This window comes from Vombatus ursinus, unplaced genomic scaffold, assembly GCF_900497805.2.
Source record: "Vombatus ursinus unplaced genomic scaffold, bare-nosed wombat genome assembly UNPS02014821.1, whole genome shotgun sequence".
Lineage (NCBI taxonomy): Eukaryota > Metazoa > Chordata > Mammalia > Diprotodontia > Vombatidae > Vombatus > Vombatus ursinus.
In genome coordinates this window covers 120,020-145,735 of record NW_020954599.1, presented here as the reverse complement: position 1 = coordinate 145,735, position 25,716 = coordinate 120,020, and the positions used below count along the sequence as shown (strand labels likewise).

The 25,716-nt window shown below is 39.2% G+C and overlaps 2 protein-coding genes across 4 annotated transcripts; both read right to left on the bottom strand.

Annotated features, from left to right (window-relative positions):
* Positions 1-2,272: 2,272 nt before the first annotated feature.
* On the bottom strand, positions 2,273-24,539 carry LOC114024495 (alcohol dehydrogenase 1-like). 3 transcript variants are annotated; one of them, XM_027837500.1, is made up of 9 exons: positions 24,462-24,539; positions 22,579-22,680; positions 16,174-16,312; positions 13,667-13,754; positions 13,351-13,570; positions 12,890-13,150; positions 11,078-11,213; positions 6,569-6,707; positions 2,942-3,030 (listed from the first exon to the last, which is right to left on the bottom strand). In XM_027837500.1, exons 1-9 carry the CDS (start codon positions 24,498-24,500, stop codon positions 3,006-3,008), a joined length of 1,149 nt encoding a protein of 382 aa, XP_027693301.1. In that variant the 5' UTR covers positions 24,501-24,539; the 3' UTR covers positions 2,942-3,005. The 3 variants fall into 3 exon arrangements, with proteins under 3 accessions (XP_027693304.1, XP_027693302.1, XP_027693301.1); XM_027837503.1 differs by lacking the exons at positions 2,942-3,030; positions 6,569-6,707 and adding an exon at positions 2,273-2,386 and having other exon boundaries at positions 11,081-11,213; XM_027837501.1 differs by lacking the exon at positions 6,569-6,707 and having other exon boundaries at positions 2,522-3,030; positions 11,081-11,213.
* Positions 17,673-17,942, bottom strand: LOC114024496 (60S ribosomal protein L37a-like). The gene has a single exon (XM_027837504.1). The coding sequence runs from the start codon at positions 17,940-17,942 to the stop codon at positions 17,673-17,675; it is 270 nt and encodes an 89-aa protein (XP_027693305.1).
* Positions 24,540-25,716: the final 1,177 nt, after the last annotated feature.

Below are 25,716 nucleotides of genomic sequence, written 5' to 3'. Positions count from 1 at the left end.
TCTTAAGTCTGTCTGAGTTGTCTCTCTGCTGTGCCTCAAGTTGTTGTTATTGTATAAATTATTAACCAATTCTGCTCATTTTAGTCAATATCAGTTCACACAAATCTTCCCAGGTTCTTTGAAGCCATCCCTTTCATTATTTCTCATGGCAAAACAGGATTTTGTTACATAAACATAGCATAATTTTTTCAGCCATTCTCCAATTAATGGAAACCCCCTTAGTTTACAGCTCTGTGCTACTACCAAAATAAAGAAAGAGTTGCTGTAAATATCTCTGTATATGTAAGTCTTTTCTTCTTTCTTTAATCTTTTTCTTGGGTGGAGCCCTAGTAGTGATTTGCTAGGTCAAAAGGCATGCATGATTTAGTAACCTTTGTGGCCTAATTATAAATTGCTTTTTAGCGTGGCTGGTTAATTTGTAGCTCTGCCAACAGTGCTTTAATGTGCCCATTTTCTTGCAGTCACTCCAGCATTTATCATTTTTGACAATCTGATGTGTGTAGGCAGAGCCTCAGAGTTCTTTTAATTTGAATTTCTTCAGTTATTAGTGACTTGTAATATTTTTCACATGGTTTATATTTCTTCTTGTGAAAACTGCCTGTTTATATCTTTTGACCATTTATCAATAGTGAAATCACTCTTATTCTTACAAATTTGAATCAGTTCCTTATATATATTGGAAATGAAACCTTCATTAGAAAAACTTGTTATATGTCTTCCCTCCTTTCTCTTCTCAAGCCTTTTTGTGCAACTTAATTATTAATCCAAATAAGTCTGCTATTAAAATAAGACCCCTCTATGGTGATAGCACTGAGACAGTAATAGTTAATAATAGCACTCAACTCCTAAGGTAATTGTGGGGGTAAAATGAGAAAATATTTGTAAAGTGTTTTGTAAACTTTAAAGTGCTATAGAAATACTATTATTGTTGTTATTATTCACAGATGTGTTCAACTATTTTAGTATTTAGCTTCATGACATAGCTCTGACTTTGGGATATTCTTTAGAGCTGTTACTCCTCCATCTAATTACTTCGCATTTATTTTGTACATATTTTGATTTTCTTACATCCGTCCATGTGCTGAAGTTTAAGGTGTGTTGCAAGGTTGTTTCAAAAGAATTCACAGACTCAGACCATCTCCAACCCAAGCAAAGGCATTTATTGAGAGTTACACCTACCAGAAAGTGGACAGGGACCCAAGAAGGAACCAGATGTTAGCAATGCAAGGCAGGGGTTTTTATACAGCAGAAAATACCACCAAATATACTGGATCTGGTTCAAGCCACAATCCCCTGGTTACAAAAACATACACAAAGGCAAAGTAGAACTGCACATGCTACTACCCATAATGAATACAGAAAAGCCCACTGGGCAGGGGGCATTAATATATGATAATGATCGTAAGTTCACCTAAAGGACAGTCTTTGCTATTACTAGGTGCCTACCTAGGGACAGTGCCTTCTGTGATTTAGTGGTGAACATTCTGTCTGGGTAATGCATTCATTGGGTAAAACATTTATCTTGGGCAGGAGGGATTCCTCATTGTCTAGCAACTGTTGGTGACACAATTGTTGCTAACAACACAATTGTTACTAACATTGCTACCCCCATCACGTTGAAGGAATTATTATATTTTTGTCTTTGTATTCCCAGCACCCGGTTTTGCCAATTAAAAGTTGTCTCTGGATTGTTTCTCCCACCACAATTCTTTGAACTCATATGAACCCTTCAGTGATTATTTTTTTGCCCTAAAAATAATCAACCAACCATCATTTATGAAGTGCTGAGACTCTGTGATGGGCCCCTGAACATATATATTACAAAAATGAGATAGTTCTGCTCTCAAGGAGCTTATATTCAACTGTGGGATACAATCTGGTTAAAGATAAGGAAATACCGAATACATGCTGAATAAGTGCACATTGATGGAGTGGGGAGTGGGTACTAGCAAATAGGGTAGTGAGGAAAGGCTTCTTGAAAGAGGTACTGTGTGAAGTAAGCCCTGAAGGGAGCAAGGGATTCTAAGAACCAGTAGTATGGAGGGAATGGGGGAAAGCCTGTACAAAGGTGAGAGCTGAGATGTCATGGCAGTGGTGAAATCCCACCCTATGACAGATGGGGAAAAGGTGAACAGCCTAGGTGAGCAGTGGGTGAACAACTTGTCCCAGAAATGTCTTTTGACAAGTGAGACTTTTTGAAATGCTAGCAGAGGTATCGCCATCTTACTAGGAGTAACTGGGCTAGGATTTTAGAGAAACTCCTCCATACCACAGGGAAAGAGAGGTGAGGTCTCTGCTTCTTTTCCACAGGATCAGATTGGAGAGATAGACCAGCCAGTTGCAACTTTAGAAAAGTCCTCAGAATCTGGATTGGCAGGAAGTGTCACTGGGGAAATGAGAACACAGGATTCTTTTTTTTTTCTTAATAGTATTTTATTTTTTCCCCAATTACATGTAAAGATAGTTTTCAACATTCATTTTTGTAAAATTTTGAGTTTTAAATGTTTCTCTCTCCCTCCATTCACTTTTCCTTCCCCAAGACAGCAAGCAATTTGACGTAAGAGCACAGGCTCAGCAAAAGGATGAGGAGCAAAAGCTTTGCTTTAGGCTTAAAATTACCCCAGTCAAGAACTGAAAATGCAAGTGTAGTCCTTATGAGATAACTCAGAGTTCACACTAATTTAAGGATGGAGCTATAGTATTTTTAAATTGGTAGGAACCTTTCTTTATAGGAGAGTATCAACCTATGTTGATATAATTAGACAGAAGAACTAAACTCCCATATTTTTTCCCTTTTAATACATGAGTCAACTTTGCACACAGATTTAAAACAAACATATTTAATGGCATAATGTTCAGAAGTAGTTTATTCCATTTCCCACTGTTCTTGGAAGTACCAAGTTTCTAACCCCAGTCCTGATCTATATAAAGACCCCAAGAGGATGATACTGTAGCAAGGAAGGATGTCTCCTTGGATTCCCATTCCCCTTTCCTCCACTAGGATCTCAGAACAACAGAACACAGCGAATGCTGAAATACAGAAGTGCAAAAACAATTGTTTAGCCATATGTTTCCGGACACGGTCATTTTGGGTTTTTGTTTTCCTTACCAATACATTTTTGTTACAAGAGTTTTGTTTTTCTTTTCTTTTCAATTGAGTGGGAAGGAGAGAAAGTGAATTCTTTTTATTAGAAATAAAATAAAATAAAAATTACATTAAAAAAGAATCTTCAAGTGGTCTGTACAGCCCCTGCCCTCCATTTTCATTTCTGGTCTATCTCCAACAAATATTGCCACCTGAAGGGGAACAGCAAGTAACCTGGACCTCACTTGGTCACTGACTTTAATAATGTAGGAAAGAATCAAAGGTCCCTTTCATTCTCTTTCCTCTGATGCTGGTTCTTTGTACAGATCAATAATACATCATAGAAGAAAGTGGGCTGGGGGAACTTCCTAGTACGAATGTTGTTTTGAAGAACATCTCTAACACACAGCCTAGGTCTCAGAGCATAACATTCCAGGGAGAATGGAACAACATGAAAGGAAGCCTCAGGATCCTAAGGGTAGAAGTAATGTCCTGCCTCCCTTTGCCATTGAGCTTCGGATATGGCACCTTCCCACTGCGTGATGATGCTCCTGGGTCACTGTCAGTGAGGCACAAATGATGCTTTTTCTCCGATCCCTGGGAATGACGCCTCCACCCTCTCTACACAGTTTCCCTTGTGACAAAGGGCTGACATTTGGATAGCTGGCTCAGTCTGGAGTCATCGTGTGTAACTGGGCACCAGTGGAAGCCAGACATGATAGCATGGAAAGAGGACTGGACTGAGACCTGGCTTCTTCCACCTGGAGCGGTGTGCCTTTGGGTGGCTTACTGAATCTTTTTGGGTCCAAGTTTCATTGTTGCTTAGTAATGATATTAGCAACTCATATACACATTAAGGTTTTCAAAGCATTTTCTTTACCCTGTGAAGTGGATAGAATTTGTATTTTCCCCATTTTCCTGATGATGAAATGGAGGCCCAGAGACATTATAGTGACTTGTCCACATCACATAGCCAGGAAGTGTATAAGTCAGGATTTGAACCCAGATCTTCAGCTTCTCACTTCAACACTTTTTCTGCTACAACTCACTACCTACTTCATGTAAAATAAAGGAATTAGACTATGTGATCTCAGAGGTTTGACATGGTAAGATTCCAATTAGTCCCTAAGAGGCAGTATAGTGCAGTGACATGAGGGCAGATCTTGGAGTCAGAAAGATCTGAGTTCAAGTCATTGACGCTGAGCAGATGATTCTCAAACCCTCTTCTCCAGCCCTACCCTATCTTTACACCTCCAGTCTTGAGTCTGCCATTGCCTATTGGGCACTTCAGATTGGATATCCTGAGCATTTTAACACATCCCAAACTGAGCTCAGTATCTCTCCTTCCAAATTCCCCTTCTCTTCCCAACTTCCCTATTACTGTTGAGGATACCATCATCCTTTTGGTTACCCAGGCTTGTATGTGTAGGCATCACCCTTGACTCCTCTCCCTCCCACCAACCTCCTCCATCCAATCTGTTGCCGAGTTCTGTCAATTCTGCCTTTGTGACACTTCTTGCATATTCCTGCCCTCATCACCTCTTGCCTGGACTGTTGCAATAGCCTGCTGGTTGACCTGCCTTCATCCAGTGTTTTCCCATAATAGTCCATTCTCCCTTCAGCTATCAAAGTGATCTTCACAAAATGCAGGTCTGATCATATCACTTCACTATTCAACGAACCCTAATGGCTTCCTATTAACTCTAGGATCAAATAAAAACCCTCTGGCATTTAAAGGATTACATAACCTGTCTCCTTCCTACCTTGCTAGTCTTCTTATGCTGTGCTCCCTCCCCCATACTCTATAGTCCAGAAACTCTGGCCTCTTTGTTGTTTGTCTTATAAGACATTCCATCTCCCAATGCTACGATTTTTCACTGGCTGTCCTCCAACTCTGGAGTTCTCTCTTCTCATCTCTTCCTCCTGGCTTCCCTGGCTCCCTTCAAGTTAAAATTCCCAGCTAAAATCTCACCCTCTGAAAGAAGCCTTTCTAGGACCCCCTTACTGCTAATGCCTTCCCTCTGAGATTAGATGATTGTTTGCTGCCTTGGACACATTTTATCTATGTAATCGTGGGCAAACCATTTAACTAACCACTCAGTGACCTAAGCAACACACTAAGACTGTAAGTTACTGATGAGTCACTAAGTTGCGTGTCTGTGCCACACTAGGGATTCCCTACAATGATGAAATCGGTAGATGTGGACAAAAAAAAATAGCTTGCTTCCATTGGGATGGAAGCCATCACCATGGCTTAATTAGGAATAAACTTAATAATATGGAAGTCAACTGATTTTGGTAAACCTACGTAGACCACAGGAAGGCTTTCCATGAATGCTTTAGGTCCCTTGCATAAAATAATGAGTAGATGGGACTGCCTTAGATTTTCAGAAAAGAGTTCTCAAGATAGGGCTTTCCAAAAGGCAAAATATGTTTTTGTTAAGATGAGAAGTGTGAATTATTATTTTATTTTAATTTTTTTATTTTTAGAGACTGTTCTTATAAAAGACAAATCTGCTTTGTTTGATAATCAACACCTCTCATTGTTTGGCTCTGTCCTTCCAACCATATTTTTCACCACCATCCTTCAGGTGTCTTATACTCCAACCAAATCTAACTACTTCTCATTTCCTGAATACATTCCACCCTTTGCTTTTTTGGTTCCCTATGCCTGGGATACACTCCATCTCACCTCTTCTGGACAGCCTACCTATCCTTCATCCATGTATGCATGATTGAAAAATTCCCAGCACATTTCAGAAAAGACGAAACAAAAACTCTTCTTTGAATATGAACCCAGGGAATCCAGGCAGGAACCAGGATTCACTTCTCCATCCAATCCACTCTCCAATAAGCCTACTGAGTGATGCGTTTAAGTCTGCTCACATAACTCCTCTTCTCATAAATCTTTGGCTCACTATGGCCTACTGAATAAAGTTCCCACTTCTCTGCCTGGCATTTAAGATCTTTTGTAATCTAGTGCCACCCTACCTTTCCAACCTCTTCTCTCTGCACACAGCCTGCAAATAATTTCAGAGCTGAGACAGGCCTAACACTGAGCACTATAACATATTTAAATTGTAATTTCAACATGTTTACTTATACTTTTAGACTTGCAACACCAATATCAATAGTATTAGAGACTTAAATAGCATGTTTAATTTTGGCTTCATTTTTATTTACTCATTTGATCTTCTCAAGAACTTTGTGAAGTAGGTCAGATAGGTATTATTATGTCCACTTTATATTAAACGATAAAACTGAGGTACAGAGAGATGAAAGGACAAGCTTTGTTACATCACATGGCTAAGGAGTAGTGAGGTTAGTAGTGGATGCCACATTGCTTGATTCCTTCCTCAGGGCCACCTTCTCCATCTATTTCTAACTCATTTAGGATCTTGTGAGAGGGGATTCCTCATTTTCACTGTGATATTTTTTCCCATGTAAATATCAGGCACAAAGATGACCAAACAAAGCTCTCACCATTGTCCTGATCGGAGGAGCTCAAACCCTTCATTAATTTTGACGAAAGGCAGGCTATGGGTTATCAGTGAGTTCACATCAATTTTCTTTTTCATATAGTCCTCTACTAATAAAGGAATATGGTCTCTGCTTTTATACTCTGTGAAGGAAAAACAAAGATAATAATGATGCTTGAACAATGAGGCCAACTTGATGAATCAAGTAAATTTCAGTATACCATCCAAGCACACAGAAAGGACACAGGACTTATCCATCGCATATCAGTTTCTGAACACAGAAATATCCATCATAGATCAGTTGACAGTAGTGTAAGAGTCTTCCTTCCATCTTCTCCCGACAAGACAAGAAGCTAATTGATTGCCTAGGAGAAACACTAGATGGAGCACATGGGTCTCCTGGTCATGGTATTCTATTTATATTCCTGGGAATGTTCATGTTACCCCTCTTCTCAAAGACTTTGAATGACTTCCTGTTACCTATTTATGTTAAATAAAGATCAAATGCTTGAACAGGTCATTCAAGGCCCTACACAGTTCTGGGTTTAATTCACATTACTTAGGATCATAAATTATAGAGTGGTAGATTTGAGATCTGAACAGACATATTGAGTTCAATCTCACTTTACAGATAAAGAAACTGAGGCCCAAAGAAGTTAATGACTTGCCCAGGGTCACATAGTTCAGAAGTGTCTGAGGCAGGGTTTGTACTCAGGTTGTCTTGCTTCTGACTGCAGTGCTCTATCCACCATCACATCGCTCCTACACATCCACTCTGCAGCCAAACTGGCTCTCTTTTCATACTGTATTTTCCTACCCCCATGTCTTTGTTCTATATGACTAGAAGGTGCTCTTCATCCCCCTCCTCCTGCTGAAATTTTTGCAATCCTCCAAGATCTAGTTCAGATATCATCTTCTCCCTTTATTCCACTTGGATATGGTCTTTGTTTTTTCTTTTTCTTTTTTCACTTCAATGATTTATTCCAGAGTAGGACTTTGAAGAACCAAATTTCACCTGTTCATAGGGCTAGGACCCTTGTATTGATCTAGGATTTACATTGAACAATATAGTGCTCTTAATTCATATGAAAGAAATTGAATGTTCATTGCATTCAATGCCCTTTTCTTTGTCTTCATCCTTCTTGACCTTTCTGCAGCATTCAGTGATGTTCTAAAAAAATGTTTCAAATATATTATTATTTTTAACATTAAAAACTTTTTTTGAGTTCCAAATTTTTTCCTTCCTTCAACTCCTCCACCATTCTTTGAGAAAGCAAACAACATATAAATTATACATATGAAATCATGCAAAACATATTTCTATATTAGCCATATTGCATCAAAAAAGAAAGAAAAAATTAAAGTAAAAAAATTATACTTCAATTCAAACTCAGAGTTCATCAGTTCTCTCTCTGGAGGTGAATAGTATTTTTCAGCATGAGTCCTTCAGAATTGTCTTGGATCGTTGTATTGATCAAGAGTAGCTAAGTTTTTCATAGTTGATCATTACAATATTGCTGTTACTGTATACAATGATTTCTTGGTTTTTCTCATTTCACTCTACATCTGTTCACAGAGGTCTTCTCAGGTTTTTCTGAAACCACCCCCTCATCATTTTGTATAGCTCAATAGTATTCCATTACATTTAAACAGCACAAATTGTTCAGCCACTCCCCAAATGATGGGTATTCCCTCAATTTCCAATTCTTTGCCAACACAAAGAGTTGCTATAAATATTTTTGTTCATATAGGTCCTTTTTCTTTTTCTTTGATCTTTTTGTGGTACGGACCTAGTAGTCATATTGGTAGGTCAAAGGGTATGTAGAGTTTTATAGCCCTTTGGGCATAGTACCAAATTGTTCTCCATTATGTTTGGACTAGTTCACAACTCCAACCAACGGTGCTTTAGTGTCTCTAATTTACCACATCCTCTCCAGCATTTGTCATTTTCCTTTACTGTCATATTATATAATTTGATAGGTATGAAGTAGTACCTCAGAGTTGTCTTAATTTACAGTAGTGATTTAGAGCATTTTTTTCACCTGACTGTAGATAGCTTTCATTTCTTCTTCTAAAAACTGCCTGTTCATATCCTTTGTGTTTTTATCAATTGACAAATGACTCTTAGTTTTATAAATTTAACTGTTTCCTGTATATTTGAGAAATGAAGCTTATATCAAAGACACTTGCTGTAAAGTTTTGATATTACTTCACTGTCTATGGTACCTTTTAGCAAAATGTAGTTTCCCTGATTATCTCTTTTAATTAGATCTGTTTTTGTTTTTGCTTTGTCTGAGATAATGATTTTTACCCTTGTTTTTTTTTTTTTTTACTTCAGCAGAAGCAGAATAGATTCTGCTCCAGCCCTTTCTTTTAACTCTGTGTATGTATCTTTCTGTTTCAAGTATGTCTCCTGTGAACAACATATTGCTGGATTCTGGTTTCTTGTCCATTCTGCTATTTGCTTACATTTTATCAATAAGTCTAGCCTATTCACATTCACAGGTATGATTACTATGTATTTCCCTCCATCCTATTTTCTTCTCTTTATCCTTTTCTCTCTCCTTCTATTTTTACTCTGTCCCTCCTGAAAATCTGTTTTGCTTCTGACTACTGCCTCCCTTAATCTGCCCTCCCTTTTATCAACCTCTCCATTTCTTTCATCCCCTTCCATTTGTACTTCCCTCTTGGGTAAGATAGATGTCTATATATTCTTCCCTTTTTGAACCAATTCTGATGGGAGTGAGGTTAAGTTATTGCCTGCCTCATTTTCTCCCTCACCATAAAAGCTCTTCCTTGCATGCCTCTTTTATGTGAGATAATTTCCCCATTCTTCTTCTCTTTCCCCCTCTTCCCAGTGCATCCTTCTTTCTCACCCCTTTTTTTGAGATCATCCTAACACAATCAACTGTGCCCTCTATCTATTTAGAGTTCTTCTAACTGCTTAATCACGATAACATTCTTAGAAATTATATATATAGAAAGGGTTTATGATGGAAAATTCTATCCACATACAAAGAAAGAGCCAACGGATTCTAAATAAAGATTGAAGCATACTATTGTCACTTTCTTTATTTGTGTGTGTGTGTGTGTTTTGGTCTATTTCTTCTTTCACAGCATGACTAATATGGAAATATGTTTTACAGTCATGTAATCTTATATCATATAACCTATATCAAATCAATCATATAACCTCTATCAGATTGCTTACTGTTTTAGGGAAGGGGGAATGGAAGAAGGGAGAAAAATTTGGAACTCAAAATTAAAAAAAAGAATATTAAAATTGTTGTTACATGTAATTAAAAATAAAATACTATTTAAAAATTATGTGTGTGTGTGTGTGTGTGTGTGTGTGTAACGTCTTCTAACGTAGGAATAGAAACAGTTTAAATTCACTGAGTCTTTTATGATTTTGCTTCCCTGTTTACCTTTTCATGCTTCTTTCGAGTCTTGTATTTGAATGTCAGATATTCTCTTCCTCTCTGGTCTTTTTACCAGGAATGCTTGGAATTCCTCTATTTCATTAAATATCCTTTTTTTTTTTCCTCTGAAGGATTACCCTCAATTTTGATGGATAGATTATTCTTGGTTATGGTCCTAACTCCTTTGTCCTCTGGAATAAATGCTTTGGATTGCTTTGTTTGCTGATAACAGCCTGGGATGACAAGGACTAGTTTTAAGTTGCATCCAATATGAATCAATATTTATAAATCTTCTGCTCCCTCACCATAAAAACTCCTCCTTTCATGCCTCTTTAGGTGACTGTCCAGGGTGAAATTATTTCACCTGGGTAGGCCCTGGCTGCTTATTTCTGACCTCATACCAGGCTTTTCAGATTTCTAGGTCTAAGTATCCCTTTCAGTAACAGCAGGGGGTTGGACTCCATGATCTGAGATGCCCCTCACTGATGAAATCTGAGTGATTTCACACCAGCCTCTTCAGCTTGCTTAGCCTCAATTTCCCTCTCAGTGAAAGCAGGGGCAAGGATTCCATTATCTGAGAGTGATCTGCCAGCTTAGGGGTGACCCTTTAGTCAAGGATGTGCTAATTAATGTTTAATAACTGACTCTGCAAAAAATGTACATAGGACACAATTTTAAGTTTAATCTGCATATTTAACATTTCATCTATCGCTCTCTTAAGCCTAGATAATAAACAAAATAATACCATATCCTGATTTGTAACATTTACTAATTTCAGAGGTATAAATGCTTACACTGAACATTTAAGAATCAGCTTATGTGAGCTGGCTTGAGCTGGTTCCAGCACACCCCCACCTTTAGAAGGGGAGTAGAAATACTTTTAGCTTTCTCTGTAGAAGTACTTAGTACATACCTGGTACATAGTAGATGCTTAATAAATGCTTATTATTTGACTAACCTATTGATTGACTTCATTCTTGTCTCTTATTCTATACATGTTAGCTGCTATATCTGTATTCCCAATGTTTCGGGAAAACTCAAAGGGATTTGTTAGGGTTAAAACCCCTGGTCATTTCAAGTTTTCTTCTTACCACCTAACAAGCACGCTTTCAGGGTCCGGCCAGATAGAAGCTTCATTGGGTCCAAAGAAAGCTGGGATTTTACTGGTGGTACTCCAAGACTAACACAGACACCATAACTCAGGTTACAGGATTCCAGAGCAGCAACCTAGGGTTAACAATACAATTATGAGTCTTTCAGTCGTATTTCTGGGTCACATAGAGTTTCTACCATGAGAACCAGTAGAATTAATGCTTAATTTAAGTATAGGTCCTATTCATTTGAGCCATATGAGTTAGATTGGGTCATAAATTTCCATTTCTTGATTGGGGTAATATGTCAAATGAGGCAGTTTGTCTTGGGCCATCCCCTGTCACTTTCCTTCCCTTCTCCTGTGCTTCATCCCTCATTCTAATTATTTTGAAGAAAATATGTCTTTAAATAAATAGAGTATGTCTTCATTTTTCTGTATCCTAATTTGCTTGAGGCATATGATGTAATATTTATTGTAGTTTTTGCCTCTCATGTCTGTCCCCTCTTTACCCGTTCTTCTACTTCTCTTCTTTCCCTCTACTACTTTTTTCATTTGCCTGCTTGGTTTCTTTCTCCATTTCACATCTCTCTATTCCCATCCATTTGGTATTCTTTCCTTCTTTCTTCTGTTACATTTCTTGCTCTCAAGAGTAGGAGATTTACAGAGAGAAAAAGTGATAGCGATGGAAATAGAGAAGAAAATAAAAGAACATGAGAAAAGGAGAGCGAGAGGGAGAACGAGACAGAGACAGAGAGAGACAGAGAGAAGACATGAAAGACACAGTGACAGGGGGAGAGAGACAGAAAGAGTGACAGAGAGACATGAGAGAAAGAACATGAAGGACTGTGAAAGACAGAAATAAAGACATACAGAGAGATAGAAGCAGAGACAGACGATGTGAGAGAGAAAGAGAGAAATATCTTTAGAGGAGAGAGAGAGAGAAGAGAAAGAGAGATAGAGAGAAATTGATTTTTGTTGTGGTGCAGGCTATTTGAGCATGCCCAGTTTGCCTTCCATTGATTGGCTGTCTATGTCTTTAAAACTGGTGAAACTGAGATGTTTCCTCTCTTTTTCATCATCTTTTCATCTACACTTTTCAGTAACCCTTATGTTTTGTGCCCAACATGGATGCCATAAACTGAACTGATAAGAGGGAAAGGCAAGTCCTTCCCCTATTCCCTCTCTTTGATCCTGGTGGTATTTGTTTCTGTTTTGTTGTTTGTCCTCAGTTTCCGGTGCTGGTGGTGATCCTCATGGAACTGAGAGTGAGCCATGGTGACCTTGCAGCCAGGATAGCAGGTGGGGTAATGGAGCCAGCCAGCCAAGCATGGAAACCCTGACAAACCAGGGTGCCTGGGACTCAAGCCTTAGTGGGGTTTTGAACTTAGAACTGGGAGCTGAATTAAGTTATGAACTAATCCTCTTACCCTACACAGAGACTGAGGTGGTGCAGAGGGGGAAAGGGATTATACTTCTCATTTGGGGAAGGGGGAAGAGGCAGGAGGTCTCTCTTCTTCCTCCTTTTGAGCCACATCCATGCCACATGTGGGAGACAGCCCTTTTTATATGTAGGGATTGATCCTCCTTATATTGAATCTGTGTATAGTATAATGCTCTATCACTGGGTACAGTGCATGGTTACAATGATTTAAAAACATTCCATTCCACAGAGCATTGAAGGTAAGGTAACTTTCCATGTGTGTTAGTTATCTTTTTTCTTTTAAGTTCTTTTTGGTAAAGTTAAACTAGTCTAATATGTGGCTACTTGCTGATGTGAAACACCATCTTTCTGTGCCCACAGATAACATACCATCGTCTCGATAGTCCCAATGGCCTCAAAAGTAAAGTCAGCACCAACCCCAGTCATTTCCACCACCACCTGCTGGATGGGCTTCTTGAAGTTTCGAGGATTAAGGCAATCAGTGACGCCAAGAGCTTTTGCCCTGGCAAATTTCCCTTCATTGATGTCAATGCCGATGATCCTGGCAGCACCAGCTGCTCTGCACCCCAGAACAACTGCAGAGCCAACGCCTCCAAGCCCAAAGACAACACAGGTGGAACCAGGGGTGACCTGCACATGAAGAGCACAAAATTCCTCGTGAGATTTCAGTGCTGAATATGCCTGCATTATCAAAATAGAAAAAAGTTTCTTCACCGTCTGCCTGAGTCTTTACAAGGCTACTTGCTTGATCATTTTGGTTGGTTCAGTCACGTCTTGGCATCGATTAGGGAAAGCCTCATTCACCAGACTGCTTGTCTACACATTCTCACCTGTGCTGTGTTAATAGCAGCTCCATAGCTTGTGGGGATTGCACAGGCTAATATGCAGACTTTCTCCAGGGGTGCAGCATCATCAATTTTTGCTACTGATATCTCACGCATCACGGTGTATTCAGTAAATGTGCTTGTTCCAAATAAGTTATGCACTTTCATCCCTCTGCATGTAAATCTGGTGGTACCATCAAGCATCAGTCCAACAGAAGAAAACAGACTAGTTCATGGAAACAGACAGACAGACGCAGAACCATCATGAGATCCATCATGAAAACAGAATTGTAAGCAGAATTAGTGATAGGAAGGCACTTACTCTGCCTTCAGGCAATAGTTGCCCTTGGCATGTAAACAGGAATCACATTTTCGGCATTGAGGTAGACCGATCATTAAGACTTTATCTCCTAAGGGAGGAAAACAGAAAAAAATCATTATCACTATGGATGGAGAGAAAAATTTTATAGCATCAAGATAAAATATGGAGATAATTCAGCACATTGTGTACATTGGATTTCACAAGAAATAACTCACAGAGTTGGGTTGAAAGCTTGTCACATAACTGGCATTAACAATCCAAATGTTCCTTGCTAGGAAGAAGCAATTTTCCTCTTGACCTGGGCCATGCAAATGACTATATGAATGTAACAGAAGCTGTTGGCTTTATGGACATCAATTCTCTGGCATTTTAAGCCTTGCAAAGCCATTACATGCTCAAGAATGAAGGCAGTACATGTGTCTTATACTCCCTGAAAAACTTTTGAACTAGAGGCTATTGGCTTTCAGCACCCTCTTTTCTACTACTTGCTAATAAAGTTAAACAAAACTATATAAACAGATGTTTAGTGTCTTATATAATCCTCTTTTTTGTTCTTATTTGTATATCAACATATTTGTGTTTATTGATATTGTTAAGTTTAGAATAAAAAAGAACATTTAAAAGTTAAAAAATTGAAGTGATCTTCTGGTTATCCCTCTACTTGTACCCGTCCTCTTATTTAGTCCTGTGTCCTCTGATTACTTTCCTTAAAATCACTCCTAGACCCTCACTCTCTAATCTTCAGTCCTTCCTCATCAACTGACTTGTTTCCTACTAAACATGGCTACATCTCCCCCATCTTTAATAAGCCCTTACTTGACTCTACCATCTCCTCAAACCATCCTTTACCTCTCAGTCTTTTCACAGACGAACTCAAAAGTTGTTTACATTCTTTGGCCTTCACTTCCTCTCCCTATCATTCACTTTTCAACTCTTTACAATTTGGCTCCCAAACTGAACCTGCCTCCCCTGAATTGTTCCCTTACTGGCCAAATGCAATGACGTGTTCTTAAACCTTATCTTTCTTGACTTGTCCGCAGCATTTCATGCTACTTGTCAGTGTCTCTTTCTGAATATTGTGCTTCTCTTCTCTTGTGGAAGACCACTTCCAAGAGAAGAACCATGCTTAAAGCTGGTAGGCTTGGTAAATGCCTGGTGGTGCCTTCTAGTGAGAGACCAACTGAGCAGTCTTTGTTCTGGTCTTACATCAGTGGAAGCTCATAAGGTGGATTTATGAGTGAAAAGCCCAAAGGAAAGCACTGCCTGCCCCCTGTTTGGAGCTGGAATTGACCTTCCATGATTTGATTTGGGACAAAGGGATGTATGAACAAAGGAGAGAAGTCAGTGAGATGGAGACCCCGAGCCCTGAGATTTGACAGAGATATAACCAACCAATGGGCTAATGTTAAAACATTGACTCTCACCCACAAAGGGGTAGAGCTGAGGGGTAACAGCCATTCTAAAAGCCAAAATCAAGTGCAGAGAGCTAGGAGGATGTCCCAGAATGCCCTCTGGTGATGGAGCAGGGAGGACCTGGAAAACTCTCTTGCTTTTTCCTAAAGGTAGGCATCAGATGTTGGCTGGACAGGGTGTCACTAATCAAGGTTTCAATTCATAGGAGATCAAAGTTCTGCTAGGAATCTCTATTTCTTCTCTCTTGATTCAGGTGCATGCATTTGATTTTGTTTTGACCTTTAAATATCAGGTAAGTCTCAAGAGCTTTCCCTCCGTGGGACATATGGGGAAGGGAAGCAAAGGAAACAAGCAATTATTAAGCATTTACCTGTATCACAGGCACTGTGCTAAGCACTTGACCAATTTTATCTCATTTGGTCTTCACGTCAAACCTGTGAGATATGTCTATTATCCTTCCTATTTGCAATTGAGGAAACTGAGGCAGGCAAAGGTTAAGTGACTTGTTCAGTCATATAGCTAATGTCTGAAACTGGGTTAGAACTCGGGTATTCCTGACTCCATCCACTGGGCCACCTAGCTAGCTTTACATGTTTCCTGACTGTCCGTAGTCTTGCCAAGGCATTCAGAAGGGGGAATTGCAGAGGCTGCTATGATCTGGGTGCCATCCCCCACTTTTACAGTTCAAATCTAAGGCCCATTTTAAATCCTCTGCCTCGTTTTCCATCATTTTTCACCTTTACAGTCACAGACAGACTTCCCTTTTCCAGGTTCTGTTTGAGGGGAACAGTCTTTGCGTCTCGAGAAACTACATTTAGCTTGGTACTAGTCAAGAAATATTTTTTGAGTGTGAGACCAAAGTTAAGAGAGACACACTTTTTTACAGTTGGGGAGTTTTATAATCTAGCAGAGGATGTTGCAATCCGAATAATCTCACTAAGTCTCTTCCTAATCTAAATCTTATAATCTACTTATACATATGTTGATCTAATTCAAAATTCCCTTCTTTTTTTGCAGAGAATTTGATCATTTTTGTAGGAGGGTGGAAAGGAGGAACTTCTGACATCAAACACCATTTTGGCTTCCATCCTCACCTGGTTTCACACTGCTCACGCCTTCTCCAATGCTTTCTACTACCCCAGCTCCTTCGTGTCCCAAAATTGCAGGTAAAGGTACAGGGAATGTTCCATCTAGTATGTGATTATCTGAGCCACAGATGCCTGAAGAGAAAACCTGCATGACAATTAAATAACATCAAATACAGTAGAATATTTTCTTCCTACAATATTAGAGATTCATTGAAACCTAGTATAGCATATGCTTGCATAACACACTTAAAAACTTCTGTAACAACAGAAGTTCAGAGTTTCTCATGTATCATCCTCTTTCTTCTTCTATGTATATCAGAATGTTTGTTTGTAAAACTGGGGAGTCAGGGGCAGCTAGGTGGTGCAGTGAATGGAGTGCCGGCCCTGGATTCAGGAGGACCGAAATTCAAATTTGGCCTCAGCTGTGTGATTCTGGGCAAGTCATTTAACCCCAATTACCTTCAAAAAAACAAACAGCAAAAATCATGGGGGAGTCCAGAGAAGTGAATTCATAGGTTTTTGCATTTAGAGTGGGCAAAAGATATGATACTCACATTTCAAGAGTGTTTTTTAGTATTTCCTGAGAACTTACTTCACAACAACTCTGGGATGTCTTTAGTGAAATTATTTACCCTTCTTCTTCTTTTTTTTTTGGCAATTGGGGTTAAGTGACTTGCTTAGGGTCACACAGCTAGTAAATGTGAAGTGTTTGGTCTGAGTCCCGATTTGAACTCAGTTCCTCCTGACTTCAGGGCCGGTGCTCTATCCACTGTGCCACCCTCCTTGTTTTTACAGGTAAGGAAAAAGAGGCTCTGAGGGGTTGCTTGCCACAGCTCTGTGGGCTGTTGGGGGTAGAATTCCTATTCAGGTCTCTCTTCACTCCATCCCTGCCCTGCAGTCTTTATTGTTGCTTTTCTTCTTTAATATTTGGAGTAAGAAAGGTGGCCTGCTGGATTTAAATTCTACATATGTGAATTCATTGATTATATTTGTGATGGGGTTTATTCCAACGTAGAACTACAATATTTCATCTTTTCAATTTTCCTAAGGAAATTTGAACAGATGAGGAGAGTTGAATAGTTTTTTTCTGGCTGTTTGCATACATATGTACATATATACACGCATACACACACACATATAATTTGCATACTTATATAAATACACACTATGCCAAATGATATTAAACATATTTTAGGATTTGGTCCTCCATTGGTGAGGACCAACAACAAAATATGCAACTGTGCTAAGACCTCCAGGTCTGAGGGTTCCACTGCCCCTTTTTGCATTACAAATTATATTGTCAATGATGGCATCCAGGCAGTTGTCTCCTGAATTTGCTGCCCTAGTGTATCTGTCACCTGTTCTTTATGTGGGCCAGTTATTCTCAGATGGTTGTTTTCCACCTTGGTTAAGGTATGAGCAAGGAAGGCTGGGAAAGCACATAGTTCTTTTTTTTTTAATTCCATAAATTAACCCATTTATTGTTGGACTACGGGTTACAGATTTTACTGGTCTTTCAATTCCTTCAGTCTTCTGATGGCAGATTTGACTGTGACTGCAGAGGTGGTCCATGCACCACCAGCTACTGTCTTCATACAATATCCACAATGCCAAATACCCACAGCCTGTCTCTTCATTTTGATCTCGCCACAGAAGGAGCAGGTATACTTGGTATGCCGGCTAATTTCAATTTTCTTCACCATGTTTCTGAAGGATGCACCATAACGTGTTCCATATTTGCCAACAATTCCGACCTTCTTGGTATTTTTAGTCATGTTGGCAGTTGCCAAAAGCACATAGTTCTAAAGAGTACCAACAAAACTGCATTTGAAAATTCCACATATTCTGTTCTGGTTGTGGTGAATTTCCTGTATTTTCTCCAGTCCATTGGTTGACACTCTTAGCTTGATCAGACAAATCTAACCTAATGCATAGTATGGCTGATAAAACATGTTACACACTCCACCCCAATGTTGTTGTTATTGAATTGTGTCTGACTCTTCATGACCCCATTGGATTTTCTTGGCAACAGTGCTGGAGCTGATGTGGTTTGGGGTTATTGGGAACCCCAAAATAGGGTTCCTAGTGAACCTGCCTGCTATTATTGCTATTACAACAAGCCTTGTCACTTGACTGGAAGAAGGTTTGAGTGGGTGAATTCATTCCAGGCAGACGCTGCCCTGTACCCTGACATTTTGGGGTTCCCAGCAACCCCAAAACCACATCAATTTGGTGGCCCATATGGGGAATTGCCTGAACCCCTGAAGCTCTTCTCTAGTCAAGACCAAAAATGATGGAGTGATGGGACCGGGACCCTTAAAAGGAAAAGATCATGTCTTTGAAAGCCACCTAGTCCCAGAATTTCCCCATATATTTCAGCAGTCCAGACCACTGGCGCCTCCACCTAAGGCAACCGGCCCACCTAGATTACCTAATTAGCTTACTTGACATTCCTTTCACTATCTCACTTGGACTACCCCAGACTACTTGCATATACTACCACTTCTTAGTCCCATCCAGATTCCTTTCATTGTCCTTTTTGTGTATAAGCATCATTGTTACTCCCATTAGGTTACAGGAACTCCTTCCCGGTACTATTGGCTTTACAATCAACCTGGCCACTTGACTGGAAGATGGTTTGAGTGTGTGAATTTGTTCCCGGTGAATCCATCTTGTACCCGACATTTCAGGGTTCCCAGCAACCCCAAACTGCATCAGAATGGTTTGCCATTTTCTTCTCTAGCTCATTTCACAGATGAGAAAACAGGAGGCAAACAGGGTTAAGTGATTTGCCCAAGGTCATACAACTAGTAAGTGTCTGAGATCTGATTTGAACTCAGGTCTTCCTGACTCCGGGCCTGGCAATCTATCCATTGCGCCATCTAGCTGCCCTGCCTAACCTCATACTAGGTGCTTAATAAATACTTGTTGGATGACTGACAGTACAAGGCTAAAAGTATAGTTCATGGGACCCCATCAACATGCTTACCTTTTGTAGTCAGCCAGAACACACAATTGAACAGCAAACAGAATGAGTCTAATTTCTCTTTCATGGGAAGTCTCTTCAAATACCTATTCTGCCACCCCTCCCCCAAATCTTTTCTTCTTCAAGCTAACTATCCCCAATTCCTTCCACTGATCCTCACATGACATGAACTCAAGGGTTTTTACAATGCTATTCTCCTGCCCTGTTGCTGTTCAAGTTATCAGTGCCATTCCTGAATTTTGATAACCCAAAATTGAACATGTTATTCCAAACATGATCAGACCAGGGCAGAGTACTCTCATTTCATTTCCATGATCATGGACATTCTGACTCTCTTATCATAACCTAAGATTGAATTAGATTTTTTCAGCTGCCATATCACATTGTTTGAATCATATTGAGCTTGAGGTCCACTGGAACCCCCAGATCTTTTTCATATAAATTACTTTCTAGCTTTGTTAACTCCATCTTGTATTTCTGAAATTGATTTTTTGAACTCAGCTGTAAGTCTTTACATTTATACCTATTAAATTAAAAAATTTGGGATTGAAGCTCAGTGTTCTAGCTTATCAAGATCTTTTAGCATCCTCATTCTGTCATTCAGTATGTTATCTATCACTCTTATTGTTGTGTCATCCAAAAATCTGATAAGTATGCTGTTTATGCCTTCATTCAAGTCATTGGTCAAACCTGGACATTCCAAAACCTGGGGCATTCCAATAGAGACCTTCTTCCAAACTGATACTGAACAATTATGGCTACTATAATGGGATTGTAAGTGACTTTTCCCTAGTAATTTGTAAGGGAGGATTTATAAGAGGGAGGAAAGTTATAGGATTAATAGGATCAAGTCAGGGTTTTTTAAGGATAAGGGAAATAGGCATGTTTATAGTCAGTAGTTGTGGAGAGCCTGATCATTAGTGAAAGAATGAGGATGACAGAAGGGCCAATCTGCTGGAGAAGATGGGATGCAATGGGGTTAAGGGCACATGTATAGAAGTTTGACTTGGCAAGAGAAGAGTTACTTCGTGAGAGATGACAATGAAGGAAAAGATAGTGGAAGAAGACAAAGGTTTGAGGAGGAATGAAATGGTTTGAAATAGTCACTGTGGTGGGTGGAGTGAATTAATTAGGGAGGATTACCTTACTGTAGTGAGCACTTAGTTGAGATTGTCTAGCACAAATCTGTGGTGGACCCAGTGAGCAGTTTTATCATTTCTACAGCACCATTTAGGAGCACATGAATAGAAGTAGAGGTAGAGAATAGTGGATGTAATCCAAGATTGGGTCTTCACAAAGTTGGTGGAGGATTTATGAGAGAAGACAGGCAAGATTGCATAGGACAAGAAGACACAGATGGATTATAATTGATACTTTTGGAGGGAGAACCCACATGGATGATTTCTCAGATTCATATCCTGAAGTGTACCAGAAAGAAGAATTTATATTACATTTGTGAGAAATTGGCCCCCAAATCTCTTTTAATGACTTAATAATGATTAATTATTGTCCAAACCCTGTAGATCAGGTCTTCTTAACCTTTTTAGAGTCATAAACCCCACTTTTGGCAGTCTGGTGAAGCCTATGGACCCCATATCAGAATAACATTTTTAAATAATTGAAGGAAATGCTAAATTTCAGTTAGAGGTAGGGAAAATAAAGTTGAATTTTTTTTCCTGTCCATGGATCAACTGAAATCTATCCATGGACCAGTCCCAGGTTAAGAACCTCTGTTTTATGGTAGGGGAAACAGAAAGTCCTAGAAATTGATTTCTGGATACATAAATTTCTGTTTAATTTTTGTTAATCAAAATTCACTCAACTTCATTCCCCTTCTTCCCAACCTTCCCCCCCCCCCAACCAGTTAGCATTCATTACTACTTAATCACATGTCTATGCTTTCTGTGGTGACTATTGCATCTTGGTTGATGAAAAATGGCTGGTATAATTTAAGTGGGAGATTTAAGATAGGGAATAGATCTGCAATTTCATTGGTATAGCAGACTCCAGGGTGGTGAAACTCCCTCTACTAATGCAGGTTAATACCTTCCCCACAACTTATAGTCTTAGAGAGTTGCCTAGAACACAGCTAAATGATTTACCCAGGGTCACACAAATACGTCAGAAGTGGGGCTTGAACCTGGCCTTTCTGGCTTCCAGACCAGCTCTCTATTCAGCTGTCTCTCATGGGCAAGTAGCAAGTTTAATGACGAGAAGCCTTGACTTTGTCTGTTGTTCAGCTGTTTTTCAGTCCTGTCTGACTCTTCATGACCCCATTTGGGGTTTTTTTTTTTTGGCAGAGATACTGAAGTGGTTTGCCATTTCCTCCTCCATCTCTTTTTATATATGAGGAAACTGAGACAAATAGGGCCAAGTGTCTTGCTCAGGGTCACACAGCTAGTAAGTGTCTGAGGCCAGATTTGGACTTAGGAAGATGAGTCTTCCTGACTCCAGGTCTGGCACTCTATCCCCTGTGCCACCCAGCTGCCCTGGGTAACTAAGTATTCAGAAAAAATTGGGTTAATACATCTTACTGGGAAAATAAATATATATTGTTTGCAGAGCATTGTATAACTTGCTTTACAAGTATGGATGTTCAGGCTTTTCTTTCACCAGTTCAGGAGAAATGAAGACTGATATTTACCAAACAAGAAATTAAACAATTGTTAATTATAAAGTAAGTAGATATGTGTCTTTGAGAGTACCAACCTGATAATCTTTGAGATCCATTTTTTACATTTTTGTATTCTCTGTTTTTTCTCCCAAAGAACAGTAGCTAATGATGATGATTGTGGTAGAGCTCAAGGTATTACAATAAAGTTGAAGAGATTTTTTTTCAGAGAATAAAGCCATCAGATTTGGAGCTCTTCACTATCTGCCACCACCCTAGATTTTTTCAGTTCATGTGTCACTTTCAAGAGGAAGCTTTTCCTCACCCCCATCGTTGTTGGGGTCCCATGTCTTTTACTTATCTGTATACATGTTGTATCTTCTCAGTTGTGTGAAAGCTCCTTGAGGGCAGAGACTTTGCTATTTTTAAATGTCTTTTTATATTCTCTAGTGCTTTGCACATAGAGGTGCTTAATAGTGTTTTCTTGATTTGGATTGAATTGCATATAATACCTCTTTTGGTAGTGCCCTAGAAGATGGCTCTGGACTTCATGCTATACATATGGTGGGAGTTGTGACTCCTGACTGGCTGAAAGAATGTTGACCCCAACACTATTTAATGATAAAGAACTTATATCAGTTGGTTACAGAAAGAGGACCTCAAGGGAGGCAATCTAAGGAGAGAAGACATGAACTTTTGAATGATGGGAAAACATACATATACAAGACTAAAACCTCTAAGTCCTCACTTGCTGAGAATGGGATTCCCATTGAGTTCTTAATCATTAGGAGATAATCATAAATAACAGCTTTACCTTAATTCGAACCTCTCCAGCCTTTGGTGGATCAACTTCCACCTCCTCAATACACAAGGGAGCATTAATTGTCCAGGCAATGGCTGCCCTGCATGTGATAACCTGTAAAATTAATAAAATAGAACAAGATCCTGATGTAAGCTGAAATTATGTTTGATATCCCTTCTACTAAAGGCATGCTGGCTGTCTCTCTTGGTATCTTTTCAAACTGAGCATGGTTTTCTAACCTGCACGTTTTGGATAAATAGAAAAATAAAGATGTGAAGGAAGGAAACAAGTAGTTATGAAGTGCCTACTATATGCCAAGTGCTGTGCCAAATGCTTTACAAATATTCTCTCATTTGATCCTCACAACAACCCTAGGAGGTAGGTGCTATTATTATCCTAATTTTACACATGAAGAAACTGAGGCAGAGGCTAACATGATTTGAATTCAGGTCTTTCTGACTCCACATCCAGCACTCTATCCATTGCACAACTGAATACAAATTATATCATGAAAGTAGCCAAGATCTGTCATTTAGAACACAGATTCCTTTCCACACTTGCTGCTGGAAGGATTTTGTTCAGGGTGATGGTTTATCAGTTGTGTCCTCCATACATTTCCACAATTTTTGTGCATTGGAAAGAGTAAAAGACATAGAATCTGACGACTCAATTTCACACCCTGCCTCCACCATTGGTAAATTACCTTGAACAAGTCACTTGCCTCTCTCAGGCTCAGTTCTTCTGTGAAATGAGAATACTAATCCCTGTTCCCCTGCCTCACCACAGGATTGTTGAGAGCCTCAAAGAAATAATGTATGCAGAAATGTCTTTCTCAATTATAATGTGCTATATGAATGTGAATTGTTCCTTTCCCTGACTAAGTGTTCAAGGGAGCAGAATTGAGAATTGAGAGTCTAGACTTTTGTAGGATGATTGCTAGTTCTTAGCCCATTCCAAAATTGAGAGGATGGGAATTCATCACTTTATTACAATCATAAAAACATAATTGTTGTCTTTCAATTGGGACAAGTAATCCCCTAAAAATGCTCAGAATTTTATATTCCCTTCATTTTATTCAAGGGTAGGGCCATTTGTGATCCTTTTTTTCCTTAGGGTCTCATTTTCTTCTAACAGTAAAGGTCATTCTTAAACTTATTATTACCAAACTTGATTATGCCTAATAAATGTCTTAGTGACGCCTTGAAATAATTTCTGGGGAAGTCTGGTGAGAGTGGGTGGACCTGTGATTTTATCACTGTAAGCAATTCCCAGTGTGGAAATTCCTTCCACCAATGCTGATCAGCACCTCTCCTGCTATTGATTTAGGACTGGAAGGGACCTTTAGAAGTCGCCTAATCCAAACCTTTCATTTGACAGATAAGGAAAGTGAGGCCCAAAGTCATGAAAGTAATAAGTGAGAGAGTCAGGATTTGACCCCAGGGCCCCTTGATTCCCCCAATACTCCTACTCTACCTTGCCTGAAGCCCTGAAAAATGAAGTGATTTGTCCTTGGATCCACCACTGGTATATATGGTAGGGCTTGAACCCAGGTCTTTCTAATTCCAGGCCTAGCCCTCTTGGTAGTCTCTCATGTTATCAATACAAATTAGAGACGATTAGATTTTAAAACATTATTCAAAGAATTTACCAAAGGGTTCCCCTAAATAGCAAGAAATTTTATGGCAATAAAATACCCATTTTATAATAATTTGACTCACAAAAAATGATCAGGAATATATCAATGCATAAATAAGACATTCTTGCATGTACAAATAAGATAATATGATTTTATGTGATAAAGTTTTTCAGTTAATGAGACAACATACTTCTCTGTTCACTTTACCTATAAAACTGAACTATGAGAATACATTTCTAGAAATAAACTGTCTACTTACCTTGCCAGCAGTTTCCATAGAAAACTTAGCTTGCTTCATCTTTCTGCCTCAAAAGCAGCAGAGAAAATAGAAATCTTCTGACTGTCTTGCTGGCAACAAATCATTCCCTGTATTTATAGTTCCTGTAAACACCAGCTGTTCATTTATTGCACAATCGTATGTCAATTAAAGGAGTGAAAAAATTATGAGAGGATATGACAGAGGAATGAAAGGAATGATAGAAGAGGTGCAAAGAAGTTAGAAAAGAGGAGAGGAAGAGATAGGGATTTTCTAGCTTGAAAAATAAGATAGTGTATCAGGGAGAATGCTAATGGAAAGAGAAAAAAATGAAGAAAAGTTTTTTTAGATGGAACAAGAGAGACATTATTGAAAAGAACAATGGTTCTGGAGTTAGAAGACCTCGGTTCAAATCCCACTCCATTACTCAATACTTGTGTGACCTTAGGAAAGTCACCTCAAAGCCCCATACCTCAGTTTTCCTTCCTGTAAAATAAGACGTTTGGGTTACATGGCCTTGGTGGTTCCTTGTAGTTCTCGATCTATGATATGACATAATATGACATAAGATGGGATAAGTAAAGAATATAATGGGGAAGGAAAATAAATGTATAGAGAAACATTTATTAAACACTATGTGTGGGGCAGCTAGGTGGCGCAGTGGATAGAACACTGGTTCTGGATTCAGGAGGACCTGAGTTCAAATCGGCCTCAGACACATAACACTTACTACCTGTGTGACCCTGGGCAAGTCACTTAACCCCATTGCCTAGCAAAAAACAAAACAAAAACAAAACAAACAAAAACAAAACACTACGTGCTAAGTGTCATGCTAAGTGCTGGGGATACAATTCCAAATGTCCTCCTCTCATAGAACTTAGATTTTTTTTTTAATACAGATTTTTTGGGGGTTGTCTTTTGTTTTTTCATAGTCTGCTTTCCTTCCTATATCGCTTCTTCTCTCCTCAGCTAGAGAACCTTTGTTTGTCCTTCATTTTTGAAAAGGACCATGACATCAGGTAAGTGAAGCCATGGCTTGCAAGTGAATTGGATTACACTGAGGGAGGGCTTTGCAGTCACCAGCTCCACTTTCTCCTCTGGAGACATCTGGGCCCAGTGGCAAGATATAGATCGGGATGACTGGAGATGGCCAGAGAACCACCTGTTATAACAAAGACTTTTTTTGAAAAGGGAAAGAGAAAAAAAAATTGGTAAAACCAATCAATACATAAAAAATTGGATGTTTTGCGAAATATTT